Source organism: Cinclus cinclus, chromosome 3 (genome assembly GCF_963662255.1).
Source record: "Cinclus cinclus chromosome 3, bCinCin1.1, whole genome shotgun sequence".
In the NCBI taxonomy this organism is placed as follows: Eukaryota; Metazoa; Chordata; class Aves; order Passeriformes; family Cinclidae; genus Cinclus; species Cinclus cinclus.
The window spans coordinates 21,389,419-21,401,625 of NC_085048.1; the positions used below are offsets into that span (position 1 = coordinate 21,389,419).

Sequence of the window (12,207 nt, forward strand, 5' to 3'; positions counted from 1 at the left end):
TGCCTGCCTTGCCACCTGACTGCTGGTTCACATTGTTTTGGAAACCCTGTCTTGGAGTACATGGAGTACTTGGAGTACTTTCTGTGAAATGATGGCCAAGAATATTTCCAAAAATGTTTTGTTGGGGGGGGGGGGGGGGGGGGGGTTATGTTTCTTACAACACTTGCAATATCAATGGTAGAATTGTGGCTGAATCTAATCCCTGCAATTATAGTATGCACTCATTATAAGGCTCTCCATTATAGCAATCTCTCTGATATAAAACTACATCAAATCTGAGGTTTGTGCATATAAACTTCTTTTGTCTGTTTGAGAAGGGATTTTGAGCAATTCACAAAATTGTCACTACAGAATTTTTTAAAAAAGTTCTTTGTGAAAGAATTTTATAGACTTGGTTTCACATGTCACCTGTTATTAGGAAAGATCTCATCATTTATATTCTTCAGAAATTAGTAACAAATACTTCACTAAAATATTTGATATAGTTTTATTATCCATAACAATCTTGGGTGTAAATCAATTTAATTTATTTAGATCTAAAGCTCTTCTTGTATACAAACCTGGAGTTTTAGTTATTGTTTCATTAACTTCTCTCACTCCTTTACCTACAAGTAAAAAGACAAATTATCATTTTCATGAACATATTTGTGTGGGTTTTGTATGTTTATTTTTTTTTAAATAGAATGTTAAAACAATACCTGTTGAATGCAATAATCTTTTATCCAATAGAGTCAATTTTAAAACAGAAATAACTTGTCTTGAATACTTTACATGTTTAAAGCTATCCACTTGCACAAAAATATCAGAAAATAATTTATGTAAACAACATTTTTACTGTGGAAAGATGTCTGGCTAGCTAAGTATCATACATTTAGGGCTAAAATGTTTATATCAGTCCCAGTGCTATAAAAGAGAGCCTTATACAGGGGACAAATACTATACCTAATTATGAATAATTTGATATATTACATATAGCAAAAATTGTGTTATGAAAGACTGATGCATTTATGACACAAAGCAGCAAGAGCCAGATAGCTTGATTCACATAACAGGATCAGAAACCATGGGAAAAGGGCACAATTTGTGAATTATAAAGGTGCAATTTGCTATATTCTGGTACACTCAGCAAAGTTATGTCCGTTGATCCCAATCAAATTCTGGGCTCACCATCTTTTTGCACATTAGAAAGGATAGTACCCCGTTGGCAGACTCAGTCTTGCATACTGTTTTGTTTTGGTTTCTTCCTTTAGGAGCAGAAATTCACTTAGACTGATCAAGTGCTAAGAAAGCACAAGAAGTGTAGGACACTCAATGAGAATTATACCTAAAGACCCTAACCCAATCTTATAGAAATTTTTACTGCATTTTATCTTCAATAAACAAAACAAAAACAACAACAAAAAAACCAAACAAAATATAATTTATCTCAAATTATTAATTATACAGTATCTATGAAAAATTATCCTTTAGGGATACAGAATAAAGATAAATTCTGATATGTAGATCATATGACAATGCAGAATCAAAGAAATCTGCTTTTTCATTAAAGAAAAATAAATATTGCTCAAATATCAAAACTATTGAGCACACTTTGATATATTAAAATTAAAAATAATACTGCAAAAACTTTCCCATGGCATCTGACTATTTTTCCACTATTCGTATTCTAAAAATAATTTTATTTTGTTTTTCTGACGTGAGAACTAACAGTCATGTTGATTTACATGTGAGGAGCAAATTCAGACTTCAAAACTGTGTACTTAGATCTACTCTAGAAAACTACATGAAAGTTACAGTGATATAAAAGTCGATTACAGTGCAGAGATTTTTTTCTTATTGTTAAGTTTTATTTTATAAGATTTCCTTAGGCTAAAAGCATACGTGCATGAATCTAAACGTTAGAATATTAAGTAACTTTTCTTGTTCTTATAGAAAATCATATATTAAGCACTGAATACATTGAAATACTATTTAAAACTGTGACATAAAGATAGATGCAGTTAAAAGTAGTACTTTATACTGTTTAGGTTTTATTTGCTGTTGTTAAGGGTAAACATATGTATGTGAGCTCTGTGCACTTACACACATACATCCCCTTTTCTTCCTCCATGAGTTCTAGATGTTATGCTCACTTCCATTCCTTCACAATTTCTTACACAACATAAGAGCTGTTGTTCTAAGCTTGTCATTAAATAGTAAGTGGAAAAAAATAATATTATTAAATAAAACAAAAATGTCAGGAAAAATTAATCCAAACCCAGTAGGATCCATCAAATCACTTGAGTAATGACTTACTTTTACATATAGGTGATTTTCCTGTCCATTTCATATCTGGTTTGCATGTCCGATGCTCTGATCCACCAGCAAGAAAAAATCCTGGCTGACAGGTATACACCAAAGTATACCCTAAAGTAGGAAGATCTATTGCTTTCACATCTACATGTGCCGGTGTTTCTGGCTGCCTGCAAGCATGAGCTGAAAATGGGTTTTTACAGTTAGAAAATGTAGTGGTAAGCAGTTTCCATAGAATTAGAGTATCAAATTTCAGATAAATGCATTACAACTCTGGATAGCTTTTAGCAATGTCAAGTAGTGAGTACTTGTAAAAATAACACTCAGAGTGCATAGTTATGTTATTGTGGGATGGAAATGATACTATCATGTATTTTTTAAAGAATAAACCGAAATCAAATAATGCTAGGCATCAGAAAACAGTTAAAATGAGGGGAATCACATGCCATTGTACATGGTACAATGATCGGTCCTGTGAATTATTGCACTGTCACAGCTTCAAGCATCCCTTCCACTCTGTGTTCTGAAAATTAGAGTGGTTATTGTGATAAATAAATGTATTTCAATTGAAATAAATGTTCCACGAGAATGTTTTGTCATAGAACAATGACTGTAACAGATTTGGTTACTCAGTATGCTTCTTTTTCTGTGCCACATGGTGTTCATTTATAACAACCCAAAGATAATTTAAAACAGGACAAGAATCTAAGGTCGTTGTAATGAATTATTTTTCACTTAGGTCAGGATATTTTAATAAAATAGTTATTTGATGTCCTGCAACTCACTCAGAGCTACATGTAATTTGCATCCATGCATAGCCCAGAAAAGTGGGATTTTGCCAAATTCTAGTTTATGATTCACAAAATACTAGGCAACAAAATAGTTCCAGCCATATTTCAAGTCACTTTCCATTCTTTAATGATCCATTACACACACACACACACACACACACATACACACACACACAGATTTCTAGCTATTAAAGTATTTAATGCAGTAGGTTAACTATACCTGATGTTTTGAATAAAACTAATAGAATTATTGTGACCTTCATTTAAAAAAATATGAAAAATCTTCTTTTGAATCAATACCCCAAATCCATCCTTGGTCTTGGAATAGGAAACAACAACAAATAAAACATTTAAAAAATCTGTTTTAAATAAAGTTTCCCATTCTTGTAGCAAATAATTTTCAATATTATCATCTGTATTACTTTGTAACTCTTAAAATTGCACAGTGTTCTAAATCATTACAATGGGAACCAGACTTACGAATGCATTCAGATTGTATGCCACTCCATGTTAGGTTAGCAAGACAAGAACGTGTGGTAGATCCCTGAATATGATAACCTTTTCTGCATCTGAAATAGACTGTGCTCCCAACCTAAGGATCAAACCAGAATGTTAGACAGAACTATCCATCATGTGTAGTCAGATATCAAGACAGTGATAAGTTAATACATGTTTTTTTCAAAAATAAAAATTTCTGCTTCTTACTTTTTCTAGAGTTACACTATTTTTAATATGATTAAATGGTTGAGTAATTGATTCTTTTGTGATATTATTTAAAAGCAGTATGTGGAAAAATATTGACAAGGCTGTTTGCATGGAAAAGTATGACATTCATACATTTCTGCTGAAAAGTTTTTCAGTGTGAGAGAAGCAAACTGAATTACTGAGATGCCTCTCTTTTCTGTACATCACTGAATATATTTCTAAAGAATTTGACCATACAGTCACTTTAAAAGGTTTTTCATTGTGTGATTTGACTAAATGTGGGTTTTGTTGGAGTGAAAAGAAAAAAACTATGAAGTACTGTTTCATCTACAAAAACATTCACTAGAGAAAATTCCAAGTGAAAACTTATTACACTGCATTTATTATTATTAAGTATTATTTGAGATGATCAACCAGCAGAGTGAAGTCATGGAAAACCTTCCTATGCTCAAATATGATTTGACCTTCCTCAAAAGAAAAGGTAAAATAAATGAGAAAATGCTCTTTAGATTTCAACTGGAAATAGAAATCCATGAAAACTACATAGAAAATTGCAGGTGAGAAAGAATTTTCTTAAGAGATGAGAGAGAGATTTTTGTGGAAAGTTCTACTAAAATGAACTTAGGTATGGTACTGACAAAAGTAACCATAATGTGACTCCAGTTCAAGTTATTTGATATGGGGCTAATCAGTAAAGTAATACTTTTGTTTTGGACAAAAAATCTTGGAAATAATAAATAAATAAATTAGACAAAATTGAAATTCTTGGAAATTATATTACTTCAGTAGAGTAACACATCACACACACAAGTTGCAAATAAGTAGTGATCAAGGTGTAGTAAGACCTTGCAGCTGTAGAAAGGGAGATAGCTCTACATTGCAAATGTCATAGAATTTCAATAGAAATTAAAATTACTTCAAAAGTTGCTACCTGCTATCTGTACACTCAATTATATAAAACCTGCTTATCATGACAGATGTTTAGCAAATACACACCATTTCTCCCAGAAGCGGCTTGGGAAAATCATTTGTGTGATTTTTAAAGATCATATTACTGATATGGCTTTGTAGACTTATGTCTTTCTGTCTGTTTTTAAACATCCTATTCTCTCTATCCTGCCAAGGGACACACAGCACGTCTTTAGTAAGGAGTAGAACAGTGTGTGGCTGTTCTTGAGTCTTCACGTCATCTTAATTGTGACAATACTGGTATCTGTCAGTAGTAACGAGATGCAAATCTTTTCTCAGTGCTCCAAAAGACCAAGCAAAAAGTAACATAGGTGTGAGGTAGTTAAAGAGTTATAATGTTTTTTCATTCTACTGGTAAAGGTTAAGAAGAAAGCAGCATACTCTTTGTATAATACTTGGATGAAAAACATTGGGGGCATTCATAAGTCACAACATAATGAAGCACAAACGGCAGAGAATATATGGGGCAAGACAGGATGTTGGTAGAGAGGAAAACCCCACAAAGATCTGTTACCTGTCATCACACTGCTCTATAGTGAGGAAAGACTGCTCAGAAGTGTTTTAGAGAAGTTTGGCTATGTCATACAAACAGGAAGCCCACAAATAATGTATGAAAAAACCACAAAACAATCTAGTTCCATAGCCATTAGAGAGAAGTCTCCATGTTGTGGTACAAGATAGCATCCTGAGAGCGAGCACATACTGGAGAAAGACTTCATGCACAACAGAGGATGACTTACTACGGCCTCTGGAACTGCATGGGAAGAGATCAGTCATGATCATGACCATGAACAACACCCAGTAGAACAGTGAATTGGCAAGTACAATTCTGCTTTTGAAAGACAATTTCTGAGGCAGATAAAAGAAGGAGAAAAAAGAAAACATCTTCCTGATAAAATCAGGTGCAAATATTAGAGATGTGTTTGAAGAGAAAATGGGGAGAGGCACAGGATCAAGATTAGACATCAGAAAGGCAACTGCACCTATTACTAGAAGCAAAAGCACCTTGGGTATGGCCACAATGTGTGGCTCACGGAGAAGTGCCTCAGTATCTGTGTGCCAGGCAGGAGAAGGTAAAGAAAAGAGCTGACAGCCATAGCAACAAAAGAGAAAAATTGCAGGACAGAGAGGCTGCCAATAACCAGAGGAACTTACAGAAAGGACTTTTTGGAAAGCAGTTCTACTGATTTGGTTGTAATGGTCACACTGCCATAGGCTCAGAAATAAGCAGCAAACCCAAACAGAACTTACTTTAAATTTCAGCCACACATATTTATACCTGAAAATTCTATCCACACAAATATCAATCTATATAATTACTGTGGACTAGTCATTGTTGCATCTACAGTTATTTCCTCATTCACTTTTCTGCCTCTCACTTGTTAAACTAGCAATCTGCAAGGAATTTGGAAATTATAGAAAGGCTATTCATCACAGAGAACCTGGACACAACACAGAATAATTTTATCTTCTCTGACTGAATAAAATATAACATAAATTTCTAATTTAGTAAAGTCACTTTCTGACTTTTTGTCAAGGACTACATAGCCTTTAGATCACACAGGTCTTCGGTTGTTAGGTATTTACTGACTATTCATCAATGTATGAAAGAATTATTATTATTATAAAGCAAGGTAATTATATTATGTCATATCATATTAAATAATCAATTTATACTGAATTCTCCTAAAGGATTGAACGCATGATATATTGCAGAGTTAGAAGCTCCTTCTTTAAGCTGAATGGTTTTAAAAAAACTTGGAATGAAGAATGAATTTTTATTAAAAAGAGGGTGGAAATTTCCCAAGGTTTTCATCAGACATTTAAGACTACAGATAATGTCTCTAATTAAATTTCTTATGTATTTATTAAATACATTTTCATTTTAGAATGCTAATAAATAATAATTTAAAAATTACCTCATAACCTCTGGAACTATTTTGTATTCCAAAATGTGGAGTACCAGGGTCACTACAGGTATTGTGAGCTGGATCTAATGAAAAATGTGAAACATAACACATATATTATGGTGTGGAAAAAATACTCTAAAACTGTTTGCAATGATTAAGTCATTTCATCAATGTCTAGTGATGACAAGAATTCAATTTTTAATTGAATTTGTGTTTTTCTATGTATTACAATAGTATTTCCAACTAAATTATCAAGTATATATCATTGTAATTTGTTTCAGTACATAGCCATTATTTTAAAATACTTTTGCAGATATTTCTGGCAGTGCAGACTTTAAAGTTAGAATTGCAATAATACAGAGAAATCTTTAGAAATATTTATCTTTTCTTTGTTTCAAATGAGCCATTTAATGGTATTTCTAAAAAAAAACCACCTCCAAAATTTAAAAAAAAATCCAAACCAACCAAAACTCTTCAAACAAAACAAAACAAAACAAAACAAAAAAAAATTAAAAAAACCCAAACCCATAATCAGCCTACTTTCTTATAGCAAGTAAACACTTTTTATTTTTGCATAGATTTTTTTTTCTATGCCACAAAGAAAACAAATTTCTAATGGAGTACCACCTCAGTTGTTGAACTAGCCAACAGAGCAAGACTAATTGTTCTGTTTCATTTAAAGCAGCCTGAAATTATTTTTTCATTCAATAATGCCCATATTCTAGTGTTGCCCAGTTGTATCCACCAGATACACAGCACAGAACGTCATCCAGTGCATTTTTCTGTAGTATCTGATTTCTCTCTTGGCAAGTGGGTCTGCTGTGTGCTGACGCCGAATTATGAAGAGCACATCTTGTGACTATACTTCATCTTTATCAATTTTTAGTTTTCTGTAGAGCAAAAGTTGAATTTATCATTTGCAATTATGTGATATTTCATTTCACTCTTGGCCAACTCCCATTTTCAATGTTGACCATCAGCAGAGCATAAAAATTCAACTGGACTGGTATTTACCAAAGACTTCAAAAGTTAGGTGGATGTTGACCTAAAGCATAAGAATAAAAAGCAAACATGCTCCTGACACTGAGATGCTTAAACAGATCAGAAACTTTTTAAAAATTATCAACAGCTGGAATTCTATTTCTAAGGATAGACACATGAAGCTGAATTGAATTTTAAGATAGGTCTCATCTGAAGAACTCAAAGCAAGACATCTTGAAGTATTCTAAGGAAATCTTTGCTACCCAGAAACAGAAAAGCTTTCACTATATCGTATTTCTAGGTCTAGTTCTCAATATTGTTCACTGTTCTTTACCTTCAAATTGCTTAGAAATTTTATCTGTAAATAGGTTAGATGATCTAATATTTTTCTTTTACAATAACATAAAAACTATGTTGTAAAAGAAAAACTTGTATCTTTGATGCACTATTTGTATTTGCTTCTATACCCTACTATATAAAATATAAACAGATATGTTGTTTTTACATTTTTTAAACTCAATTCTTTTATCAGGCCTGAAAATGCACTTTTTTTAAGCCTTCTTGCCTGTGTAGCAAAATATAAGTGTAAAATGATTGCCCAGTTTTCAAAAACTAGAGAGAAGTTTTGAAGTTATAAAAAAAATTCTGTTGACAGTTATGTCTTCATATGTCTTTCAATAATCATGATTACAACTTTTTCCCAGTGTGCCCAGCTCTTTCACACAGCCAATATTTCAGCCACAACAAAATACATAAATGGCCTACAATCTACATCTGAATATGTTTGTTTAGAAATATCAAAGAGAATTTTTTAATTATAAAACTAAAATAATTTTCTTTAGCAAGTCACCCCAAATGAATCAAATTCTGACATCAGTGGGAGTTAAAGGTGTCAGTCTGATTGATGTAACACTCTAAAAGCCTACCAGTTGCACAACAGTCAATGAGAAACTGACAGTATTTGGGAGTTCATCAGAATTAGAAAAGATCAGTGATGTACAAGCCACATTCACAAAGTCAAAACCACTTTGTTTTAGGATTGATCCTGAACAATGCCTTTAACTCTCTAGTGACAAAATCTGGTCTTTAATCTGCCAAAGTCTTCTCCATATCCAAGAGATTCTAAAAATAGATGGAACAAATTTATGCACTTGCACATATTGATGTTCTGCATTTCCAGCAGACAAGCAACCAGGTAAATTTGCAAATTACTTCATATGTGTTTGGGTTTATCTTAAAGTTTTTATACTCAAAATGTAACCTTATTTAACTATAACTTAAATTACACAGACCTTTTCTATACTTGGATAGCTAATTGCTAGATTTATGACAGTGTAATAGTTTATCAAGAGTATTCTCAGTAGAAAATGCATTAGTGGTAGTTATTACCAATGCATGTTGGCTGAATTCCACTCCAAGTACCATCTGCTTGACAAAATCTTCTTGAAGAGCCTATCAGAATAAAAGGAGGTCTGCACTGAAAGCTAACTTCAGATCTGTAGGTGAAACTTTTTCCATTGAGACGTCCTTCTGCTGGGGTACCAGGATCACCACAAAACACAGCTGATACATAAAAAAGAAAATAAAATAAAAGAAAAATGTATTTAAATCTGCACGTGTTTAACCTGAAGTACTCTACATTGTTTTATGTTTTACTGGATATGAGCTCAAATGCTATGTTCATTTATCTGTTTAGGACTGCAGATCTCCTAAATTCTTGACAGCAATTTAAAATAAATTGTCTCTGTTACAGCTATTGTAGGCATAAAACTCAACCAGGAAAAATACACCTTTTAATTGAGACACTTAAATATTGGATGACAAAATAATCCCAAGTATACAATGCTATATTTCAACACCTAAAAATAAAACCATTTTTCACATCTGAAACCCTCAAATGAGTAGGCTGGAAATGTTTACCCTAATTAGATAAAAGGAAAAATGGTTATTAGGCTCCTAACAATATTTCAAGCACTCAAAGAGTTGAGTTGACAGATTTAGAAAAGGGTGAAAAATAAATACGAGGCAGATATGAGGGTATGTACTCGCTTTCAGAAGGAAAAATTGCTTAGAAAGGCTATGAGCTATGAGCTTAAGGGTCAGCACCCTCGTTTTCACCTGTTAATGGAAATGGAAACAGGGAAGATAAAAAGGAAAAAGTGTAAGTGAATATTTCAGCCATGCGAGCCACAAGCCAAATTCAGAACATCCAATAGGATTACGAGTAAGGCAAATGGTGATGGCTCCAATTAGGTAACAAGAGATGGGGCTGACTTTTGGGGAAAGGAAGACTGTGACCTTTAATGCGCACAGCCAATCAAATTTCATAACAAGTTAAGCTTTTTGGTACAACAAAGGAGAATCCTGCAGTAATTCGTATATTAACTCATGTAGCTGAGTCCTTTTAAAATTGTGATTCTGTTACTGTAGCCCAAAACAACTGGTTGTAGCTTTGGTGAAGCCCAACACAACTGCACCCTGAAAACTTACGCAAACACTGTGGGACGTCTCCCCGCCAGACTCCTCGCCCTTCACAGGAGAGAATAGCTGTGTTAGACAGCTGATAGCCTTCTGCACAGCTGTAACTCACACTGGCACCCCAACGATAATCAGATCCTTCCACTTTCCCATACAGTACTGTTGGAGGGGGGCCACAAGTAATAGCTGTGTCAGAAAAGAAAAGTTACAATTTCAAGGATTTACAGGGTTTAGGAATATGTGATATAGCACGCGCTCATACATTTGAATCTAAAAATAAGGTGTTTCAGGCTATTGCTCCAACAAAGCATACCTGTTTTGACAAAGCTGTCTGTAATAGACAGAAAACTAATATAAATACAAAAAAAAAATAAAGGCTCTGGATTTAGGAAGTCCCATTGTGCTAGGTTGCTAGAAGCCCAAAGAATACATAGCTACCTAGTTTTATATTTTTCTTTACATATTGATTACCGATTATTTTTGGCAACAGGTTACTAAGGTAAACATTTTCAATAAATATTATTTCTTTCAATAAATAAGTTTTTATGAGTCTAAATTTCTAAATATTTGCATTTTCTTCTGGACTAATTTTGCAGCACTATTTAATATGACTGGACATTCACCTGCTCATTTTCTAAGGCATTCCACACACAATGGTAATTAACTTTATTGGTAATTAGGGGCTAAGAAATTGTGCTGATGATTTCCACCTTCTGATAAGAGTGCCCAAAATGATGAAATCTGGAATGTCCAAGTTTACATTTCCATATTTATTTTAACAAAGTCCACAACCATAAAATCACTCAGGCAGTAATTTTCATGACATAAAATGAAATTAGTTGAATACATATGCCAAAATTCAGTTAGTAAGCTAGATTTAGATATCACAGTGAAGTGGTACTAGGTGAGTTGGTAGCCTAGGCCTTTTATAAGCAGAAGATGCCCTCAGCTGTTAAATTTACTCCCTGGGCTGCTGAAGTTGTATTAACAGTTTTCACCAGGCTGCCTTATTTGTCTTTCAGCCTTATCTCCACTATGACCTTCCTGCTAGCACTTGTAATTAGCTATTTGTGAAGAATATTTTTGGCTGTTTATGATGATTACACTACTGCAACAAGGGAATCGTTTACAGAAAGCTTGATTTGCAGAATGTTTGTTACAGAATTTTGTCCATCTAATCCAAGAGAAATGGGCCCAAAAGGAAAATGGGTACTTTATTCATCTTTTTTTTTTAAGCTGAGCACTCCGACAATCTTCCTTGAAGATTGATTTGGCTCTCCTTTTAGTCAATGTCACTATTTGGACTGCTATTTTACCACAGCATATGTGCAAAATAAATATAAATTCTACAGAAATACTAACCAAAATGTTTTAGTTGCATTTGGAACAGCAATTGCTCTAAAGAGTATTTTAATTTTTTTTTTCAATTAATAAAGACACCAGTTAGTGAATGTCACATATGTGTTAAAAAGGTACTTGTAAAATGTTAAATTCAAAAGCTCACCTTTGCATATTGGTTTACTCTGGTTCCAAGTGCTGTCTTTCACACACCGCATGGTAGATGAACTTGCAGGTTCCATCAGATATCCTGGATTGCACTGATAGCTGACTGTTTTATTAAAGGTAAAATCATTTCCAAACTGAATGCCATTTGCTAATGCACCTGGATCTCCACAGTTAATCACTAGTGAGGAAAAGAAAAAAGTAAATTTTTTTTTAAATAAACATATAACCATGCATATCTAGTTTCTTTTCTTGTAGTTTACAATAGAAGAAAAATTTTCTTTCTGTCAAGAAAAGTTATCTTTCTGAGGCATTTCAATAGGATGGACCAAATATCGTTTTCCTTTAACACAGTGACCTCATCTGACATTCTCTACAGCTACTGCAGACTGTTGCTGGTAGTTTCTACAGGACGTTTTCTACCTTCATACTAAGATCTTAGCCACATCAAGCCTGAAGTTGATGATGCAATGCAATTCCAGCAGTTATGAAATGCCTCTTTCCCATCCCTCCTCCCTTTATATTTTAAATATAAAATATTTATTTTCTTGTGTGTGTGTGCATATAAAAGCATTGAT

The 12,207-nt window shown here is 33.4% G+C and overlaps 1 protein-coding gene across 1 annotated transcript in view; it reads right to left on the reverse strand.

The window, feature by feature from the left end:
- The window catches only part of CSMD1 (CUB and Sushi multiple domains 1), a 1,073,346-nt gene that overhangs the window by 15,045 nt on the left and 1,046,094 nt on the right, over window positions 1–12,207 (reverse strand). The window contains exons 59-65 of the mRNA XM_062489724.1: window positions 11,631–11,810; window positions 10,139–10,312; window positions 9,038–9,211; window positions 6,677–6,750; window positions 3,564–3,675; window positions 2,296–2,475; window positions 561–605 (exon numbers count right to left, since the gene is read on the reverse strand). Of these exons, the coding sequence (XP_062345708.1) occupies window positions 561–605; window positions 2,296–2,475; window positions 3,564–3,675; window positions 6,677–6,750; window positions 9,038–9,211; window positions 10,139–10,312; window positions 11,631–11,810 (939 nt within the window). The remainder of the gene's footprint in view (window positions 1–560; window positions 606–2,295; window positions 2,476–3,563; window positions 3,676–6,676; window positions 6,751–9,037; window positions 9,212–10,138; window positions 10,313–11,630; window positions 11,811–12,207) is intronic.